We start from the raw sequence: 23,357 nt of genomic DNA, 5'->3' as shown, positions 1-23,357 counted from the left end.
CCTCCTTCCTCTAGTCACCACCAGGCATTTCAAAGATCCTCCAGGGTTCCCTAAAGCTGGGATGGAGCCTGATATGGCCTGAGCTGAACCCTCTGACACGAAGCACTGCCAGCCGTAAGAAATACTCTCAGCCGCAGGCTGCCTGCTCTTGCTACTGAAGTTGGTGGGATTTAGTATCTGCACAGGTGTGGATCAGAGGTTCCCTTAGCAGTCCAAATCATACAGCAGATACTGCTCATTAATGTACCTTTGAGACAAGGTGCTTTCCTAAAGGAATGGACAGCATCATTTTATTTTAAAAAGGTAACTGAATATAGATTCCTGCCAGGTGAAACTATGAGCTTCAACAGAGAGGGTAAGTAATTTCTGCCCTGCCCCAGGCTCATGTCACATAGCGAGTCAGTGATGTTGAAGACCCCATCTGTCTGACCCCTAATCAGCCTCCACCCTCAAACCTTAGGACAGGCTGGGGAGATAGCTCACAGGACATGTCAAAGACCTGGGTTTGGCTTCCCCATATTGAATGGATCCACTGGGCACCTCTAGGAGTGATCCTTAAGGCAGAGCAATCACTGTGTACCACCAGGTGTGCCCCCCAAACCAACAATATTTTTAAAAACACAGGGCCATCTTTCCTGCAATGTTGCCTACTGGCCCTGAATTTCAATTTTTCCTAATAAAAGACAAAAAGCAATTCACAATGCTTAAAACTTCACATAGTCCAGAATGCCTTAAAAATCAGAAGGGGTGGGCTAGAGTGATAGCATAGGAGGTAGGGCGTTTGCCTTGCACATGGCCGACCCAGGTTCAATTCCCAGCATCCTATATGGTCCCCTGAGCACTGCCAGGAGTAATTCCTGAGTGCAGAGCCGGGAGTAACCCCTGTTCATTGCCGGGTGTGATGATCCCAAAAGCAAAAAAAAAAAAAAAAAAAAAATATATATATATATATATATATATATATATATATATATATCAGAAGTAGGCCTGAGACATAATAGGGAGGTAAGACATTTACCTTTTCTGTGGTGGACTCTGGTTCCCCCACATCACATACAGTTTCCCAAACACCAATGGAGTGGCCCCTGGGCATAGCATCAAGAGTAAGCCCAAAGTACCACCTGGTGTGACCCCCATACAAAACACTAGGAAGGATTCCAGGCTGGAGCTATGCATTATGGTCAGGGACTTCCCCTTTGTAGTGTGTGAAGTCCCAGTTTCAATTCCCAGCACCTCACACACACATAGATTCCAATTCAAAATGTGGGGTAATGACACACATGTAAGCATTTATAAACCCAATGGCAATTATATGGACTTCTTTTTAAAGGGATGAACCTGTAAGAACCAAGAAAACAGGAGAACGACAACCACAAACCTATGACCCGGGGCAGGGGAGGGAAGTGCTGGCTGCTTTCAGGGGATGGATAAGTATAAGAGGCAGCAAAGATGCCAGGCCTCAGGGATCAGAAGCAAACCCTTTAGAAACTCGTGGAGAAAAAGACGAGACTCAAAAAATTCCCAAGTGAAGTCCTTATAAGGCCCCGCACATTCTCCACTGCCCAGCATCCTGACTGCAGTTCCCAGCAGAAGAGAAATCACACTCATCACACACGGCTAAACTCTGCATTGCAGGTGCAGCCTTGCTCAAGGCCAGAGAGGAGCTTGGGAAACAGTGTAAGGGAAACTGCAAAACTGACTAGCCCAGAGAAAGCCACTGCAAGTGCAAGAACACAATGTATGCAGACTTGGGCCAGAGTGGAAGTACAATGGATAGGGCACCTGCCTCGCACACAGCTGAGCTGGGTTCAATCCCCACCACCCCATGTGGTCCTCCCAGCACAGGGGCGATCCCTGAGTGCCGAGCCAGGAGTAAGCCCTGAGCACTGCCAGAGGTGGCCTCCAAAACAAAGTATAGAGACTTATAAAGGAACATAAAGAATGCAGTTATATTAGAAGACATTTCATAAAACTGCAACGTGTGATTCACAAACTGCAACACCACAAGATTCTCTGATTTCAGGGAAACAACCTTCCCAGCTTCCCTTGATGTAACCATGATTATAATTCTTTATTTTATAATCTTCTTGCTGTACTGGACCCCCAACATCATTTCTGTCTTTGGTGCCAATGACTATACTGTCTCTCTCATGCTAGATAAGAAATCACATTTTTTAATTGAAATTGAAATTCAGGGCTCAAATGCTCTATATAGATGTGCTTGGATGCTGTGATCCCCAGGCCAATAGCTTTAGTGCTTTGTCTAACTGTAGTCTCCTGGCCGAGCCAACCGGTATAAATAAAGTCATCCTTGTTTTCCCATCAAGTCTCTGTCTTGATGTACTTGATAAGCGAACTCCAGTTGTAACAAAACTTTATGTATTAATAAAGGCTTCCAAATTTATGGAACAGAAAAATCAAACAGCCAATCTTCTATGTGTTTAAAGTTGATATAATAACCAATAATAGATTTCAGTCAATATGGGTCTTAGATTAAATTATCGTTTTTATTGATGACAGATCCACCAATGATGTAGTAGGAGTAGGACTGTCAGCAGGACGAAGCCCTCCCGGGGATGGCCACAAGAGGGCAGGCTTCCACTCATTCCTGGTGCGGGAGCTGTGGTTGGCCACAGGCAGAATTTCTTGCTCAAGCTCAGCTCTGCTCTCTGGTTTTTAGGCACTGTGCCCAGGGGCTACACCCTGGCTGGGTGCTCAAGGGCTGTACCCTGCAGAGGGCTTGGAGGACCGTGCATTTCAGGGATGCAGAGCTTGCCTGCTAGCCCTCTGCTCTGTCTCCATGGCTGAGCCATCAGCTCTGCCACATTATCATGCCAATGGCCTATAATCAACTGATGATGATAATGATGATAATCACACCTTCGAAACTCCAACTCAAGAGATTTAAGTCTGATGACTAGCTGCAGACTACAGCTTCCAGGAAGACAGGATGTGGTTCATCTCCTGGGGGAGCACATTGCTATCATCATGGGCTGCTCCAGGTGCTACCCCAGGAGAACTCCCAGGTAAGTGAGTGTCTCACAGTAACACATATCTCACTCCCACTGAGGGTCCTATTGTTATGTGCAGGAGAGCGGGAGTGTAAAGGGGCCCTGGGGTACTGATGCAGCCACTCGTTACAGAGAAGACTGCTCATCTCTCAAAGTACAAAGACAGAAGTAATCAATGCATTCAAATGCCCAAATCAGAAACCAAAAAGAAAAAACAAACATAGGACTCACTTATCTGCCCTCTTAATATGAGTGTGGACAATACACGAGGAACTTTAAAGCTGCAAAGTTTATGAGCCAGAAAGCAAATACACTTGATCAATAGAATCAGATGGTTTATAAAAGTGATGATTAGGACAAACTTTGGGCAAGCTAGCTTAATCAACCATATTAGCAAAAAACTTGTTCATAGTACAGAAGGAGTAGAGGTTGTAAAAATCATAGAAGAGAGGGCCAGAAAGAGAGTAAAGCTATGGGTAGGGCACTTGCCTTGCACGCAGTTGATCCGGGTCCAATCCCGGTACCCCATATAGACCCCTAAGCATGCCAGGAGTCACCCCTGAGCACTGAGTCAGGAATAAACCATGCACACCACCAGATGTGCCCTGCCCCAATTTTTTTTAGTGATATAAGAGTTACACAAGCAACTTCAATAGAATAGTTTGAAATCCTGAGTAAGTTGGCAGTTTTCTAGAAGATAAAAAATTTAGTAGTCCCAAAAGCATACCTAGAAAAAGATTTGAAACAGCAAGAGAAAAATTCTTAATAGCCACAATAATGATGCAGATAATTATAGAAATAGCCAACACCTATTACAGCACTATGTACTGGACATTTTATTTTTTTTGGTTTTGGGGTCACACCCAGCGATGCACAGGAGTTACTCCTGGCTCATGCATTCAGGAATTACTCCTGGCTGTGCCCGGAGGACCATATGGGATGCTGGGATTCAAACCCAGGTCGGCCGCATGCAAGGCAAATGCCCTACCCGCTGTGCTATTGCTCTAGCCCCTGTACTGGACACTTCTTATTATTTATTTATTTTGCTTTTTGGGTCACACCCGGCGATGCACAGGGGTCACTCCTGGCTCTGCACTCAGGAATTACCCCTGTCGGTGCTCAGGGGACCATATGGGATGCTGGGAATCAAACCCAGGTCGACCTCGTGCAAAGCAAACACCCAACCCGCTGTGCTATCACTCCAGCCCTTGTACTTGACACTTTTTAAAAACTGTTTCCCATGTGTATTGAAGGGAGTAACTCTTAAAACTCCATAGAGTAGGGACTAATGTTGTATTCCTTTGGCATAGGAGAAAACTGAGTCACTGTGGTGCCTGTCCATGTTCCCACAGTCAATTTGGTTGCATAATTGGGCAGCTGGTTCCCAATTCTCTATTTTTATCCTCAAAGCAAAAGGCCCACTTAGTTTTACAGGTATATTTTACTGAAATGTAAAGAAACAAGAAACTCCTACACTAATCCCACTTCTCCCAAGCAGAGGAAAAGCAACGTCAAGCTGAACACTCACATAAAGACAGGGGCTTAGCCCAATGATACTTACAACAAAAGTCCTGCCTGAGGATCTGAGAGATCGCACAGGAGGTAGGTGCTGGCCTCTCAGGCCTTCCACAGCCTTGCCATCCCCAGCACTACATATGTTTCCCCGCCAGGGGGCTCTCCTAAGCACAGAGCCAGGAATAGCCTTCCTGAGGACCACCCAGTGTGGCCCCCAAATCAAAGAAAAAAGACAAAAACCCTAAATGAAACACAAAGTAGAAACCAGCAACAGGTTAAAAGAATAATATATTGTGGCCACAGACAATTTATTCCAAAAATCTTAGAATTTAATTAATTAATCAAAATCATGATAGAGAAAAAAAACTCAGGATCTAGAAAAATACCCAAAACCTGACATCTATATGTGATGTAAAAACAAATCAGAGAATACTCCAAAACAATATACACCACACTTAGTGATGAAACTTTAGAAGGACTTCTGTTACATTAATAACCAACACAAACATAATCACAAAGAACAAAAACAACCAGTTGTTGGCAGTGATGTGGGAGAAAAGAGAGCCTCATTCACTGCTGGTGGGAACGTTGACTGGTCCAGCCTTTTGGGAAGACAATGTGGACCTTCCTCAAAAAGCTAGGAATTGAACTTCCATATGATCCAGCAATTATGCTTCTAGGCTTCCACTCCAAGAGCCCAAAAACTCTATTCAGAAAAGACATGTGAACCCCTATGTTCACTACAGGACTGTCCACAAAAGCTAAAATCTGGAAACAACACATGTCCAAGAACAGATGACTGGATAAACTGTGGTACACAGACATAATGGGATACCACTCAACTATGAGGTGAAATCATGTAATTTGCAGCAATATTGATGGATCTGGAGAGTATTATGCTGAGTGAAATACGTCATAAGGAGAGGAACAGACCCAGAATGATCTCTCTCATATGTGGGATATAAAGAAACAGAGGGGAATAAGAATGTCCAAAGACAACAGAAACTGAGAACTGGTCTTGAGTAGGAAGTGCAGGAGATGGAGGGAGAGGGGACCACTGGGAAGAGGACACTCTGTGGAGGGTGTGGTGCTAAATGTTTTAAGCATGAAACCCTACCATTAATAGTTTAGTAGACCACGGTGCCTAAAATTAAAATTAAAAACCAAAAAAGGATCAACATAAGGAGGCACAGCTTCAGCCTGCCCATTCCACGGCACAACAAAGGCTGGAGGCCAGAGAGAAAATACAGGGGTTAGGCACTTTCCTTGCACGGGGCTGTCTGGGACCCCATATGGCCCCCACACCTACTAGGAGTGATCCTGTGTCCAGAGCCCAAGAGCAAGGCCTGAGTGCAGACCAATGGGGCTCAAATACGAAAAGCAAAACAATTGTCTAATCAATGAGAAGTGGTGGGGGGAGGGGAGGAAAGGGTAGAAAGACAAAGGAGGGATAAACGGATAAACGATTGTTAAGTAAACACTATGACTAAATAATAAAGTGGCGAACAAAACAGCACTACAAGCACCAAAGAGCAGAAGGAACAGAATTCGAGCCGCTGAGTGTGGCACACTGTTAGTGAGAGTTAGCTTCAGCGTTTCCCAGAGCGAAGCGTCCACAGAAAGGGCAGGCAGCCTTGGCCCCAGCTCCCTTGACAGAGAGGCTGTACCAGGTCACACTCAGGCAAGCGCTGCACAAATCGACTTCCTGGTACTGTCAATGACCTCCTGTCTATAGGACATAGTTGCTGGGTTCCTACAACACGCCAGGCCCCTCCCAGTGCTAGGAGCTTAGTGAGGCTAAGTGCACAGAGTGTTCTGCAGTGTACAGGGGCCTGGGACCAGAAAAAAGGCACTTGTTTAGAATGCGGTCAACCCAGGTTCCACTACATGGTCCCCAGAGCACCACTAGGGGTCATTCCTGAGCACCAAGCCAGGTCATGTCAGGGTGTGCTCTGTACCCCCACCCCTCAAAAATACCGTCTATACAGGAGTAGCACTGCACTGTAGCACTGTCATCCTGCTGTTCATTGATTTGCTCGAGCGGGGTCCAGTAACGTCTCAATTGTGAGACTTGTTGTTCCTGTTTTTGGCATATCGAATACGCCACAGGTAGCTTGCCAGACTGCTGTGTGGGCGGGATACTCTCGGTAGCTTGCCGGGCTCTCTGAGAGGGACAGAGGAATCGAACCCAGGTCAGTCTCATGCAAGGCAAACGCCCTACCCGCTGTGCTAACGCTCCAGTACAGACAGGGAGTAGGAGACTGAAAAAATGACACCCTTATTGGGACTGGGTGGAATTTGGGGATTCCAAGTAAAGGCTGATGGGTGAACTAGAACAGCAGAGAGAGGGTCAAGGGTCGAAGACAGAGCCCTCTCACAACCCCCCGTCTCGTAGCATAACCCTGCCCTGTATCTGCAGCAGCCGCTACACAGATGGCCTCCTTGTCCTCACGGCCTCTCCAGCAAGGCTCTGCACAGAAGCCGGCCTGTGAGTCTATTTTAACTGGGACATTTAAGAGTGAATTTTGTTTTGTCTTACCCAATGCCCCAAAAATGCTTCGAGAGAAGGGGCAAATGTTTTCCTAACACCTCAGTGACATTTGTGACTTTGTCACCACTCACATTTTGATCCCAGGCTGACAATTCCAAAGTGCTGCTCAAAGGACAGGAGGCCAAAGCATCACACACAGGAGACAGATGCTCTCAGGACAGGGAACTTCTGCCCCTTGCCTTGGTGGTACTGCAGTGTTTTGTATCAGATCTCCAGGGAAATTTTAGTCATAACTTGGGAAGTAAAAAGCCACTCAGTGTGAATTTTCCCGTTAGCCAAACACTAAACAACAAAACCCACAGAGAAATGTTATGAGACCTGATCATATAATACTTAGGAAAATGAACCAAACCTAACATTGTTAAGTAAACATCTTTTGGAGTTTTTTTTTTCTTTCTTCCCAAATGAAAGTGCTTTCTAAACCTCACAGAATGAAATGTTGTTCAGAGGTGCTAAATTATCACATTTCAGAAGGATACACAAGTTCCAAGAGATTAAATAAATTTTTCAAGGTCAAGTAGAATGAATTTGAATAGGGAAGAACTCATCCTTGATCCAGCAATGCCTGACTGATAAACGCGGGCATCCTTAAATGCACAGATGCCCTGGAGTGGGAAGGAAGAAGAGATCTCCCTCTCTCCTTTGTTCCTTCCTGTCTTGTGATCCTCACCTGGCAGTCCCTGAAGGAGGGCTTTCTTAGCACTCCATCTTGCTGAAATGTTCAAGAACCCCAGGAAGGGGTGGGGGGGAACGCTGGGACAGAGTTCACCCCGTGAAATAGGGCACAAGAAGACTGTAGGCTTGCAGTGCATTCAAACCCTCAGTGAGATGGAGTCCTCAGAACCTGTTTTCTCAATCAGGAATCTGAATCAGCTGTAAATAGCTTTCTTGAAATCTGACTTGATATTGTGGTACTTCAGGAGGCAATTAACAAAACACAAAGAATCAAGAGGTGTGTGAGTGTGTGTGGTGTATCTTACACTAATATTACAAAGTCTAGAGAAAGTCATTTAAATTCTTTATTTAAGAATCTGCTTTCTTGTGGTAAATGGCAATGGGGTAGTGCCTCTACTTACCCCCTTGGAAAACACAGTGAAGGACTAATGAAATGAAAGCTAAAAAGCCCTTTTCTCAGTTGGAAAATGCAGAGGCACAATACACAGAATAGAGCAGCATGGCAGACGGCTCCTAGCAGAGAATATTCTGATGAAAATCCAAGGCTAACCCAGCAAGGGTAACAGAACCAATGAAGATCTCATATGGCCATTGCCTAGGTAACATCTGAACACTCTGCACAAGAGACTCAGCAGATCAACTGCCCATACATCCCAGTTTACAATGCTTAATGGCCCAAGAGTCGAGGCCCCAGAAGATACTATAGGTGTTTTTGGCAAACTTCCTGAGATCCGCCATATTTCAATGACACCTCTCTTATTTTGTACTGCTGATGACAGCTCTTATATTTAGGTTACTACTGACACTATTCCCTGTCACACATACACTTTGTCTTCATATTACAGCTTACTTAGAATATAACTTCCAACAATGCTGTCAACACCTAGGTCCTAAATGTATGGGTTACAGTCAGGAAAACAAAACCTTACTTCATAGCAAATTAAAACATTTCTCCTCTCTGGATCTGAGCAGAATTCCTATCCTGACAAGGTAAGATTGTGAGTAAGTACAGTGCCCAGAGGTATTTGGACTACATATACTTAAAGTGTACAACTTGCTCACATGTAACATAGTTTGTGCCTGTGAAATTATCACCAATATGAAGCAAGTATTCACACTATACTTAAAAGTTTTCTTGTTAGGAGGATGGTTTAACATCCAGAAATCATTCAACATAATCTATCACATCAACAAAAGAAAAGATAAAAACCACATGATATATCAATAGATGCAGAGAAAGTACCAATTTATGGTAAAAACTCTTGCCAAAATGGGTATAGAAGGGACTTTCCTAATGTAGTCAAAGCCATCTACCACAAGCCTATGGCAAGCTTCATCTTCAATGGGGAAAAACTAAAAGCCTTCCCTCTAAGATCAGGGATGAGACAAGGATGCCCACTATCACCTATTCTGTTCAATATAGTACTGGAAGTACTTGCAATAGCAGTTAGGCAAGAAAAAAATATTAAGGGCATTCAGATAGGAAAGGAAGAAATCAAGTTCTCACTATTCGAAGATGATATGATACTATATTAGAGAACCCAAAAACCTCTACCAAGAAACTCCTAGAAACAATAGACTTATATAGTAAAGTTGCAGGCTATAAAATCAATACCCCAAAGTCCATGGCTTTCCTACACACAAATAATGAGAGAGAAGAAAGCGACATGAAAAAAGCAATCCCATTCACAATCGTGCCTCAAAAAATCAAGTACCTCAGAATCAGCTTAACTAAGGAGGTAAAGGATTTGTACAAAGAAAGCTGAAAAACACTACTTCAGGAAATAAAAGAGGACACGAGGAAGTGGAAAGATATCCCCTGCTCATGGATTGGGAGAATTAACATTGTCAAAAGGCAAGGCTTCCCAAAGCATTGTACAAATTCAATGCGATCCCTATAAGGATACCCATGACATTCTTCAAAGAAATGGAGCAAACACTCCTGAAATTTATATGGAACAATAAGCCCCCACGAATAGCTAAAGCAATTCTTGGGGAAAAGAAAATGAGAGGAATCAACCTCCCCAACCTCAAACTCTACTACAAAGCGATAATAATTAAAACAGCATGGTACTGGAACAAAGGCCAAGCCGCAGACCAAAGGAACAGGGTTGAATATTCTGACCACCCCAAATATATGATCATCTAATCATATAAGGGAGCAATAAATGTGAAGTGGAGCAAGGAAAGAGCCTCTTTAACAAATTGTGCTGGCAAAACTGGACAGCTACATGCAAAAAAATGGGCTCAGATCTCTACCTAACACCATGTATAAAAGTCAGATCAAAATGGATTAAAGACCTCAACATCAAACCAGAATCCATAAGGTATATTGAAGACAAGGTTGGCAAAACCCTCCACAACGTTGAAGCTAACGTTATCTTTAAAGATGATACGCCAGTGGCTAAGCAAGTGAAAACAGAGATAAACAATGGGACTATCTTAAACTAAGAAGCTTCTGCACCTCAAAAGAAACAGTGAACAAAATACAAAGACAGTCTACAGAATGGGAAAGGATATTCACCCAATACCCATTCAATAAGGGATTGATATCAAGGATATACAAGGCACTGGTTGAACTCCACAAGAAGAAAACATCCAACCCCATCAAAAAATGGGGTGATGAAATGAACAGAATCTTCCTCAAGGAAGAAATCCAAATGGCTAAAAGGCACATGAGAAAATGCTCTACGTCACTAATCATCAGGGAGATGCAGATCAAAACAACAATGAGATATCATCTCACACCACAGAGACTGGCCCACATCCAAAAGAATAAAAGCAACTCATGTTGACGAGAATGTGGGGAAAAAGGGACTCTCCTTCACTGCTGGTGAGAATGATGACCGGTTCAGCCCTTTTGGAAAACAGCAAGGTCAATTCTCAAAAAATTAGAAATTGAGCTCCCATTTGACCCAGCAATACCACTCCTGGAGAGGCAAAAAAGTATAGTAGAAATGACATCTGCACTTGTATGTTCATTGCTGCACTGTTTACAATAGCCAGAATCTGGAAAAAACCCGAGTGCCCAAGAACAGATGACTGGTTAAAGAAACTTTGGTACATCTACACTATGAAATACTATGCAGCTGTTAGAAATGATGAAGTCATGAAATTTGCATATAAGTGGATCAACATGGAAAGTATCATATTAAGTGAAATGAGTCAAAAAGAGAGGTACAGGCATAAAAAGATTGCACTTATCTGTGGAATATAAAGTAACAATGGGAGACTAACATAGTTGAGATAGTTGAGTTGAATAGTTGATAGTTGAGTTGATAGTTGAGTTGAATAGTTGAGATAAGGACCAAGGGGTCTGCTCCAGGGCTTGGAAACCAGCCTCACATGCTGGAGAAAAAGGCAGCTTAGATAGAGAAGGGAACACCAAGTAAAGGATGTTGGGAGGACCCATTTGGGCTGAAACGTGTGCCAAAAGTAGACCATAGACCGAACATGATGGCCACTCAATATCTCTATTGCAAACCACAACACCCAAAAGGAGGGAGGGAGGGAAAGGGAATGCTCCACCACAGAGGTGGGGCAGGGTGATGGTGATGGGATGGGGGTGGTGGGAGGGATGCTGGGACCACTGGTGGTGGAAAATGGGCACTGGTGGAGGGATGGGCACTCGATCATTGTATGACTGAAACACAAGCATGAAAGTTTGTAAGCCTGTAATTGTACCTCACAGTGATTCACTAAAAAAAAAGAAAAGAAAAAAAAGTCCCCTTGTTAGGGGTGCTGGAGAGATAGATAGGCTGCTTCTTGCAAGACACCTAACTCAGATTCGATCCCCAGCACCCCACATGGCCCCCAGTGCATGCCAGGAGTGATTCCTGAGTGCAGAGTCAGGAGAAAGCCCTGAGTAATGCTGGGTGTGGCCCAAAAACAAACAAAACAAACAAATAAAGTTTCCTTGTTACGTTTTAATTTCCCTTCCCCCTCCCTAATGCCATCTTGGTAACTTCTGTCTTCCTGCTATTCCAGTAAATTAGTTGTTATATAAAATGCTAAAGAGATGGAATGTTATAATACTGCATTCTACAACCACTGGTCCTTTGTAGTCAGGTTGAAGCCACTGGTCAGAACAGGTGTGCAAGTATGCAGGACAGGTGGACAAGTGCTAGCCCACCGATATAGAAGGTTGAGGAGGGATTGGAGCAATAATACAGTGGGTAGGGCACTTGCCTTGTACCCCGGTTCAATCCCCAGGAACCAATAGGACCCGGGCACCACCAGGAGTAATTCTTGAGTACAAAGCCAGGAGTAACCCCTGTGCATAGTCAGGTGGGTGATCCAAACCAAAACAAAACCAAATAACAGTTTAAGAGTGCTGAAACAGTATGTATTTCTCTGGCCTTGTTTCTGGCACAAACCTTGATTATTATGAGTCATACATCTTGTTGCTTGGATTAGTAATGCTTTTATTATTGGTCAGTAGTCCACTGTAAGATTATGCCATAATTTATTTATTTATTTATTTTTAAAATGGAATCGGTAGCTTCCAATGTTTGACCTTAGAAATAAAAATGTGATAAACACTTTTATTTATGAGTCTTTGCAGACATACATATTTTTACATCTCTGGGAACAGAATGGTGAGGTCCTAGAGTAAATGAACGTGTTAAATTTGACAGAACCTCTGAAGTGTTTGCCAGGGGTGTTCTTCTCTCACCATAAATGTAACAGAGTTCTAGATGTGCTACCCATTTTTGTTTGACTCACTTTTAATAATAAACACTTCAATATGAAACAGTATCTTACAGTGGTTTTGATTTCTAAGTTCCTGATACCTAATAACCCTGTGCATCAATTTGTGCTTATTTGTCTCACTTGTGAATTATCTGTGTAAGTCTTTTGCCTGTCAACCCACTGGGGTGTTTGTCTTCCATTAGGCTGCCCTTTATACATTATGGATACTAGTTCTTTGTCTGATGTGTGTGTAGTGTGTGCTGTGTGTGCCAGGATAAAATCCAGGGGACTCAGATATGTAAAGTCTACATTCTACTACTAAACCACACCTTTGGCTCTGCCTTTTTTTTAAGGGTAAAAGGGTTACTCAAGGAGTACATAGGATTATTGGGACGGGAGAACATTCCAGCAGTTTTCAGCTAATCAGGCTGGAGTTTCCATGCAGGGTCCCTAAGGAAAGGTGTTGCTGGGGTCTCACAGTGTCAAGGATTACCCAGACCACGCTGGCAGGGCTTAAGGACCTTTAGGCCTGTACTCAGCAGTGCTCAAGGGACCATGGAAGGGACAGAAATAGAAACAGGGTCAGATACAAACAAGGCACGCTCCTTAACTCTTGGCCCATCTTGTTATTTTCTTTTCTTTTTTTTTAATTTTTTAAAAATTAATTTATTCTTTTATTGAATCACCATGTGGAAAGTTACAAAGCTTTCAGGTTTAAGTCTCAGTCATACAATGCTTAAACACCCATCCCTTCACCAGTGTACATATTCCACCACCAAGAATCACAGTATACCTCCCCCCCAACTCCCGAGTCCCCTACCCCGCCTGTGTAACTGATAAATTTCACTTTACTTTCACTTTACTTTGATTACATTCAATATTTCAAAAAAAAACACTATTATTGTTTGGATTTTCTCCCCCCTAAAGTCGGACCTGCTGAAAAGGAAGCATTTGATAATTTGTTTTCCATTGCTGAGAATGAAGAGGCAAACATAGCTCTTTCAATTCCTCATTGGGATACCCGAATAGCGTTCTATTCCTGTTTTCATAGGGCCCAGGTCTCTGAGGCATATGTTAGTGCAGAAAGAATGGTGGAATTGAAAAGATGTGCCCGGAGCTGGAGGTTCTTTGTCCTCTTAACCACTTCTTTGATGCTATTGAAGTTGTTTCACGCTGCTCTCTTCCTCCTGCGCAGTTCTGGTGCCAAGTCATTCCTCATATTGAGTTCTCGACCCAGGTCCATCTTGTTATTTTCTTAATGGCTCTTTGGAAGAGCAAACATCCTTCATTTTGGTGATATTTATTTTTAAATTTTGACTTTTAATTTTCTGGTTCACACTTTTGGTGCCATATCTAAGAAACCTTTACCTGTCTGAAGATAGCAAAGATTTTCCTTTTGGCTTTACTTCACAAATTTTAGAGGTGAGGTCTTACATTGAGGTTTATAGCTCATATTGTGTAAATTTTGTTAAAGCTTTATTCCATTTTTCCCCCATTTGGTTATCCAGCTGCTGCAGCACCATTTGTTGAGGAGACTTTTTCTTTCTTCTATTCAATTGCCCTGTACCTCTGTCCAAAAAATAAATATATGGCCAGAGATGTGTGGGTCTATTTCTGAACTTTTGTTCTCCTTGAACTCACACAGCCAATGGGAATCCATTTTCTTCACCACTTAGCTGCCTTCTGTTTCAAAGCTGGTAGGTCTGTGACTCTAGGATGAATGAAGAGGTCAGCCTTACTGAGATCATGCAGTTATTCTCTTTGAAATAACAAGAATGGGCACCACTGACAGGCTGGCACTACAAACATCTGCCTTCAGGGGACAGTGCAAGGGAGATGCTGGTATGGAGAATGCTGAGGATCTCTCCTATGTGAGATTTTTTTTAAATAAAAAAACCTACTTTTTTATTATGTCAATGCTACTCTCAAGTTAAAATTAGAACAAGGCTGGAGAACTTGACCTACTAGACGATGGATCTCTATGGCGCTGTGCTGGAAGCAGGAGTTATAGGAAGCTATAGCATTTCCCAAGCTCAATAGAGAATAAAAAACATTTCCACAAAGGTTCAATAAGGCCTAAGCTTCCAGAACTTATTGGCTTAAACACTAAAAGGTCCCCCAACTTCTTAGAAGCCTCTTCTCCCTGATCCAACATTAGCTAATACCCATTCAGTAGCTAAATGCTAAACACACTTGCCTACCTTTTTTGTCTGCTTGCTCTGGGCGCCTCCTAAACAGTGCTTAATTAGGTCGCTGGGGGCTACTCCCAGGAACACCTGACAAATTTGGCTGGTGATTCAATGCAAGGGAATGAGGGTGCAGTTCTACTCGCAGACAGTGGTGGCTGCCAGGCCCTGGAACCAAGAGCAACATTGTCTCTTTTCAAAAATGTGGTCACAAATTTTCTATTTAAGTGGATCGGCATGAAAAGTTTCATGCTAAGTGAAATGAGTCAGAAAGAGAGAGACAGACATAGAAAGATTGCACTCATCTATGACATATAGAATAACAGAGTGGGAGACTAACACCCAAGAATTGTAGAAACAACTACCAGGAGGTTGACTCCATGGCTAGGAGGCTGGCCTCACATTCTGGGGAAAGGGCAACTCAGAGAAGGGATCACCAACTATAATGTAGTCGAAGGCCATGTGGGAGAAGGGAGTTGTGGGCTGAATGAGGGCTAGAGACTGAGCACAGTGGCCACTCAACACCTTTATTGCAAACCACAACAGCTAATTAGAGGGAGAGAACAGAAGGGAATGCCCTGCCACAGTGACAGGGTGGGGTGGGGGGAGATGGGATTGGGGAGGATGGGAGGGATGCTGGGTTTACTGGTGGTGGAGTATGGGCACTGGTGAAGGGATGGGTTCCCGAACTTTGTATGGGGGAAGCATAAGCACAGATGTGTATAAATCCGTAACTGTACCCTCATGGTGATTCATTAATTAAAAATAAATAAATTTATTATTAAAAAAAATGTGGTCCTGAGGTCCACATTTCTGCCATTCATCACGGCTTGATCACTATTATGGAGGAGGTGGCATAACATCTGCCCATAGGAAGGAAATATCACTCAGTGAGGAGACATAATTTGCCGGCCATGCTGTTTCCTAGATTTTAGAGTTAGGCTTCTTCTGATAGTGGAGTATGTTCTCGTGTTCTCTGAAAAACTAGCCCAAAGAAGTTGACAGTCACAGGAGTCCCCAAAGAGATGGTCTAAACTGGTTATGACCTGAAATTACTTTGATGAGTGACTCCAACTCCCCCAAATAAAAACAATTAGAGTTGAAGTCATCATGAGGCCGGAGCAATGGTACAGTGGATAGGGTGCTTGCCTTGTATGTGGCTGACCCAGGTTTGATCCCCACCTGGTCTCCTGAGCACTTCCAGCAGTAAAATTCCTGAGTGCAGAGCCAGGAGTAACCCCTGAGAACCTCCAGGGATGACCCCAACACAAAACAACCAAAAATGTTGAAGCCACCAGAGAAGCACTGTCTTGGCCTGTGAACAAGAATCATAACTGGCCACAGAGAACAAGGAAGCACTGTTGCCACCACATTAGGGCCACTGCCCACTCTTCCCCTGACTCTAGAACTTGAGCTCATAGAGGTTCCTGAGGATGCACTTTTGGATTCTTCATTAACAATGAATCAATACTGTGACAGGGCCATGGGCACATTTTCAGGGGGTAGACTTGATGCCATTTGCTCATGAAGTCTTTGTAAGAGGCCATCACAGACACCCATCTGGGGCTCCCTGGAGAGTTGGGTTCCAGCAAAATGCTAAGTAGCAGGCAAACCCACCAAGGTGCCAAAGCAATTACCTTCATGGCTGGGAAATTCCTAACTATGTAGCTTTCTTATTCAGAATGATTCATTCTTGCAATTATCTTCAGTAAGAACCAGGCAGCTGACATGCAAAAGAAAGCTGTCTGGGAGAGAGAAAATGCTGCTTCTCACAGACCCACAGTAACTAGAAAGATGCCATGACAAAAGGCAACCCTGCAGTTGAAGGCAAGAGTAAAGCTGGAACCCACATCTAAATTTGTGGCATCAAGGACCTAAACACTTGTCTCTCCAGTTCTGATGTGACATGGCATGAATAGTCAAGAGACAGCTTCATTTGCTCTGCGTGTAATTATCCACCCACTCCCAATGAAGCTTTTCAAAAACGGTAATTAGTTATCAACTTACTTCAAATTAAGCAGGTTTCACTGTCTCAAAAGTCCGGAATATCTGGATATTGGAGATGGTTCAAAGGGCTGGAACACATGCCTCATGTTAGGTAGCCCTGGATTTGTTCACTCATACCACGTGTTACACTGAGAGTAACCCCTGAGCAGAACTGAGTGTGGCCCCAAATGAGCAAACATACAAAAACAAAACTTGAAATATCTGACAACATGAGTCCACATTCACACACAACACCATAGCCAGGATGGCAGATTCTTGTTCTGAAGGTTGGCATAACTCCTGCTGCCATAGATCTTAACAATTTCTCCTACTTGTGGGAATGACTTCTGTAGTCATCTGACCATGTGGTTTTGGTGGGCGGTGGGTTAGGTTTCCTAAGTAGTACTCAGGAGGCCTTGGGGCCCAGTGATTATCAGTCAACCAGCTGGTTCAAACCAGCTGGATGTGATGCTGCTTGGGTCCTGAGGTACAGATATCTGGACCACCCTGAGGTAATAAGGGTGCTCTGGGGTGCTCAGGGGACAATGTGGTGCTGGGAATAAAATTGAGTCGGGAAGACACTAGGTTTGCACTCTAACCCCTCTACTATCCTCCTGTGGCTCCTAAATTAAGCATTGTGAATGGAAGTTGGGACTCTGGGACTAATTTTTGGGTTCCCCCAAACTGAGAGTAGTGAAAAGAAAGAACTCCAAGGACTTGGGACTGAAACTCTGTGGCAGTACTGATGTGGACCACTCAATGATGTGGCCACTCAGCTGACCAGAAAGCCTCCCCTCGAGGGCTGGGAATATGTGGAACTTGAAGGCATCCTTGTTATCTTTCATTAAATATAGAGGTTGAGTAAAAATGTATGTGATGTTGAAATCTCGTGCCAGAATTCACCAAAGATGCGGTAAGGATGAAATCTCCCAGGAAAAATCATGGAGCTCCTCACCATATCTGAACTCCATCTGGAGTGGGGTCTTAGCCATTTTTCATTGGTGTGGCATTTCAGTCACTGAGCTGTTTCCCTACCAAGAATTTGCATCATAGGATATGGGAGTATTCCCAAATGAAAATGGTTCTGCTATCAAGAGAACAAGGAGGGTCTCTGCAAGAACTCATGAGCACAGTGATGCATTTCATGTCAAGTTAGCCCTGCTGGAAATTAATTTTTAATGCCTAAATAAATGAATGCGTCAACCAGCCTAGTGCTGAGAACTCCCACTAATAAACATTTCTTAGAGTGCAGGCCTGTTTCCATCCTCTGTAAAATGCAGAGATGTTTTATCTGATTGACTTCTTCATTAATCATTCTTATGCCAGTATGTCTAGATTTTACACACAAGTTGGATTCTGACAGAATGCAGCATAGCCTAGCAAATGTGATAGAGAAAAGGGGGACAAAAGTACAGAACCCCAGCACCCCAGGGGAAGATCAGGGTGTAAGAACACAATCACGAGATGAAGAACTCAGAGGGAATGTAACAGTAATGTCAGCTCCACTGCTGAGGAAGGCTGAAAACCTAAAATAGCAGCACTCCTACCCTGATCCATCTTTCCTTCCTGACAATGAGAATCCTCTGCCTGGACAAGAAAGTGATAAATAATAAAGATGTCGGCGAGGTAATAAAGGACTGGTTTAAAGTAGGGAGGTGGGGGCAACTTTTATAATCACTTTCAGGTCTATGCTACATGCTGTATACTTCCCATTCCATTTCCATCATCCATTTGCACACACATACACATACATATGCTTAAACCTCACCCCCCAAAAGGGTTCAAGTGCATCTTTGTAAAAATGAAACCAACAATCTAATACTGTAGAACTTATATAACATGGTGCACCTCATAAGTTCAAATCAGATCATATCCAAAGAGAAGAGCCCACAGTTTTGCATTTAAATCACCATGCAATTCGCAGAAAAGCACTATCATGGCAGAATCTTCATCATCTGGTAAGTGCATCAGCCGCTTTCTATGAAGATCACCTGACAGGAGATTGAAAAACTATTTCTGAGCACTCATAAAGGGTAGGGAGAAAAAAAAATCATCAGGCTTCAGGTAATGGCTCTCTTCCAGAAAACAAAGCAGTCAAAGAAACACTTTAATATGAAGCTGTGTCTTTTGGTTTTGCATCCAAATGTCAGTTGTGCTTTTAGAAAAGCTAAAATAAATAGATTAATGGGCTGAAATGAGGGGCAAAGAAAAAAAAGCTCTTCCTAGAATAATCACTAAATGGACAAAGAACAATGGATGTAAACACTGTGGATTCTATTACTCTGTTGTATAAAAATCACCCCAGTTTTGATATAGTTCAAGTAGCAGATCAGATACCTAACACATGGAAGGTTGAGTTTAATTTCTGGTATCACTAGGCCCCTGGAGCACTGATGGGTATGGCCCTGGCAGCCCTAAGTACACTGGGAATGGTTTTTATTTTTAAAAATGAAACAAACCTTTGAAACATCCTGCTTAAAAAATATTCAGAAGGTCTAAGAAGTGGAATCAACCCAGAACCAGTTCAACTACTTGAAGTCTTCTCACCTGTCTGGTGCTTTTCTCTGCCATTTACATTCTGCAATCAGTTTTCTCATTGGTCCCTCTCCCCCTGTAAGCCTATAATGACAGGTAGTACAGAAGCTGGGACTTTATGAATGGTTGTGAGCAAAGAAAGAATTAAAAACCTTACCACTTCTGGGAGCAGCCTCGTTGAGAGGTCATGGATGGCTTTGACCACTATACATATGGATGACAGAAGGAATATCACCCCCAAGATGACACAGGCTCTGCAAAAACAAAACAAAAAAAAAAACAGTGTGAATCTTAACAGGGAGAACTCCATCCTGCTGGTCACCCAAGAACAAGGACAACATCCCCCGCATTGAGATCCAATCATATTTGCCACACACCCACAACAACTTTCAGGATGGACACAGAGCTATCTCTAAGAGAATGCAGTTCAGAGATTCATCACCAGTTATGGGAAAGAGTCTAACTAGCCTCCATAAACTCACTGGATTCAGATAGTGCTGGAAGGGGAGGGTCTTCAAGGTCATGCAACCCACAAGCCACTCCAGTGCCAAGCTTGGTCTGAAAGCACAAAATTCATTCCTCCTCCAGCTGGAGGACACAGAGTTTAACAGTAAAAAAATGGAAACTTGTCAGGAGGCATCCCAAGCCCTCCCACTGAACTTGATGCATGATAATAGCCAAGCAATTCTTTGTACTATCTTAGACTCTGTCCACTAACCTGTCCAGTAACAGTCACATTTCCTATATGATGGTGAACTGAGAAAATGCATAGAGTATGGAAAGTAACTCACAGATATGGCTCTGTGCTTGTGTGGCATGTCTGCCCCCCACCCAAGTTGGAGTCCCACCTTGCAAGTGTGATTCTGTGTTAACACAAGTACCAAGCCCTGACCCTACAACAGTGATGAAGCAACACAGTATTGGTTCAAAACCAGAGAAATAAAGTCTTTTCTGAAATGACTCTGTATTTTCCGAACAATAAAAAGAATAATGCGTTGTTAATGACAAAGCATGTTTATGGCAAAGAAAAGCTATGAATAAAAAGAAGAAATGAGAGGGGCCAGGGAGCCAATGTCAGGTTTAAGGTACTTACCTTGTATGCAAGCACCCCAGTTCTAATTCCCAGGCACTAAATAAGGCCCCCTGAGCACCGCCAGAGGTCATTTAACCCCTGAGCACAGAGCCACAAATAGTCCGTGAACACTGCCAAGGCTACCGCCAAATGCCCAAAATAAATATAGAAATAAAAACAAATGAAACAGGAAATGCAAGGCAAGGAAGAAAAGATGAGGTCAGCCAAGACACCTAGCACAGGAGACAGAATGGGCTGAGGCCAAGAGTTGAGGCCACATGCCATGCTGGAGTGAGCTGGCAAGGTTGTCAGCTTGGCCTCAGCATACAGAGATTTGCACAATGTACAAAAGAAAAATTGGAAAATAGAAATAAAAAGGTGGAAAACAATGAAGATAATGTTTTTAAATATACATATAAATGCACATAAAGAGAGAAAAAAGAAAACCCACTGAAATGATAATAGTGAAAACAGTCAGCTCCTCATTCCTGATCCACGCTGGTATCTCCACTATTTGCATTCTTGTATTCATTTGTTTATTTACTTACTGATTTTGCTTTGGGGGCCACACCTGGTGGTGCTCAGCGCTTATTCTTGGTGCTGTGCTTGGAGATCACCCCTGGCAGAGCTCAGAGGATCATATGGGTGCCAGGGATTGAACCCAGGTCAACTGTATACAAGGCAGGTGCCCTACATGCTTTTTTGGGGTCACACTGACAAAGCTCAGGGCTTACTCCTGGCTCTACACCAAGGAATTACTCCTGGCGGTGCTCAGGAAACCATATAGAATGCTGGAGACCGAACCCAGGTCAGTCACATGTAAGGCAAACACTCTCCCTGCTATTGCTTTGGCCCCTCTACCCGCTGTTTTATCTCTCTAGCCTTTTCTCCATTATTTGGCAGCTTCATCAGTGCTTCCCCGCCCCCCGGTGATTAAAAAATCAGTTTTCATTAACTGATGACATGGCCCACATTTGCCCACACAACATAGAGTGGCACCCACACAGAACTCTAACAAAATTAGTGGACAGATAAGTTCCCCCAAACTAAGAGGCCAGAAAAGAGCAGATAACTAAAGCTGCTTGTATTCTAATCACACTCAAGCTTTAGGTTTTGTTCTTTGAATCACCCAGGCAGAAAGAAGGGAGGACTGCAGGAAAAGGTTAAGTACAAAAGATCATTGAGATGTAAGAAGAGGAATAAATGTGCTAGGCTCTTTGTACCATCTTGAGCAAATGAAGCCCTGGCCCTATCAACTAAGTAGATGGTTGCCATGGGAGCTACACATCTTCACAGTGTGCTGGGAGGAAAATCTGAACCCAAGAAAGGAAAAATGCTAATTTCAGACATTAAGGAATATGATGCCACACAGGAAGGAGTGAAGAATGCTGGTGTGAAGCATGCAACCAGGGCTGACACCCACAGTTCTGGTTATTGGCACAAAGAACACAGTGACCAAGAAAGGATTTTTGTGCATGAGCAAAGAAGGACACGCATGGGAGGATCCTTCAGTGGGGGGTCTTTAGAAGAGCAGGAGCTCTCAGGGCTTGGAGAAATCATTGCTCTCAAAGCAAGTGACCACTGAGTGCCCAGCATGCTCAGGGAGAAGACGTACATGGGTTAGCCATGACTGGCATTCTAATGACTGATTTCTATCTGCTTGCAAACAGACTTTGGAGGTCTAATTACAGGGGGGTAAAGTCTAATATCAGGATAACCCACTAAGATAAGCTTTGTGCTATGATTTTTGCTTCCTTCAAAAACATTCTTGAGTGACTGGCAGGGATTCATCCTTTCTGAAAAATCCAACTACCTACTTGGTGCCTCTTAGCCCTGTAGCACACTACATTTTTCTGAACCATGGACAGCGCCAGCACCATCCTATCAGGATCTGGGTGATGGGGAGGTGATCTGGGTGATGGGCCTCTCTGTTTGTTGAAAAGCACCTCCAGGTAATGTCCAGGTGCTCAAGGGTTCTGAGTCTGATAGGAAGTACGTACCTCCCTGGGCTAAGGCCAGGAGGGAGAGGCCATCCCAGCTGGTAAGGAAGGAATGGGGTATGGCTCCCTAGGAGACCCTAATGTGTGTCTGCTGAGTCTCTCCTGACATACAAGTGGGGCAGCCACCACAGGGAGCTAGACCCTCGACTAAGCATCCTCACAAGGTTCCATCTCTATTCTCCTCTTGGGGAAAAAGGAGCAAGTGTCTGAGCTTCCTACTGGCCAACAGGGATGCTACAGGAATTTGTCCGCAGAGCACTACAGGCAGGCTGCCAGAAAAATGGATCAAAAGTACATTTTTATCTTTCTAAGTGGAGTTAAATATTAAGAACTAGTTCTACCTATAGCAGAGGTCTCCAACCTTCTTTAGGATACCACCCTTTTCCCCCTGCAAAAAAAATACCACTCAGTGCCCATCCCAACAAAGCTACATTCTTTTTTAAAAAAAATTTTATTGAATCACTGTGAGATAGTTACAAGCTTTCACATTTGGGTTACAATCACACAATGATCAAACACCCTTCTCTCCACCAGTGCACATTCCCCACCACCAATATCCCCGATATAATCTCCCCACCTTTCCCAAAACTACATTTTTTAAGAAAAAGAACAGAAAGTTCCCCCTAATTGTATCCAAGACTAGTACTGCAACCTGGTTCATTCCAGCCTCCTAAGGTGGGGCAGAATTGTTTTTACAGGAAACATTCCTCTACAAAATATCTTGCTCACAAATCTTTAATTAAAATGACATCACAAATGCCTTAAGAGCAAAAACTATACTGGCCCTTCTCAGTGTCCACAGCTATTAGAAGCAGGTGACCCAGGAGCATGTGAGTAGTGGGCAGGGTCATCAGCGGACTAAAGGATGGACCAGTCAGCTTTCTCTGTCTGTCTCTCTGTCTATCTGTCTGTCTGTCTGTCTGTCTGTCTGTCTCTCTCCTCCTACTGCCCCTCCTATCTGAAGGGGCATCAATCTCTGACAAGTGGAGATGGAAGGCGGAGAGTCATTATACTCAAGCCAAGAAAAAAACCTTTCATTAAACCACTAGGGCAAGTTTGTCCAAGAATAGGCAGTGGGGCCTCAGGTCTCCTGATCCTCACTTGAAAGGCCACCTCCCCCAAATAAAAATGAGA

General features: G+C 43.5%; 1 protein-coding gene across 1 annotated transcript in view; it reads right to left on the bottom strand.

Annotated features, from left to right (window-relative positions):
- Positions 1 to 23,357, bottom strand: part of TMEM163 (transmembrane protein 163) — a 245,271-nt gene that overhangs the window by 23,408 nt on the left and 198,506 nt on the right. The window contains 1 exon segment of the mRNA XM_004616529.2: positions 19,309 to 19,405. Coding sequence (XP_004616586.2) covers positions 19,309 to 19,405 — 97 coding nt within the window.

Source organism: Sorex araneus, chromosome X (assembly GCF_027595985.1).
Source record: "Sorex araneus isolate mSorAra2 chromosome X, mSorAra2.pri, whole genome shotgun sequence".
Lineage (NCBI taxonomy): Eukaryota > Metazoa > Chordata > Mammalia > Eulipotyphla > Soricidae > Sorex > Sorex araneus.
This window is presented reverse-complemented; position numbering and strand designations above follow the sequence as displayed.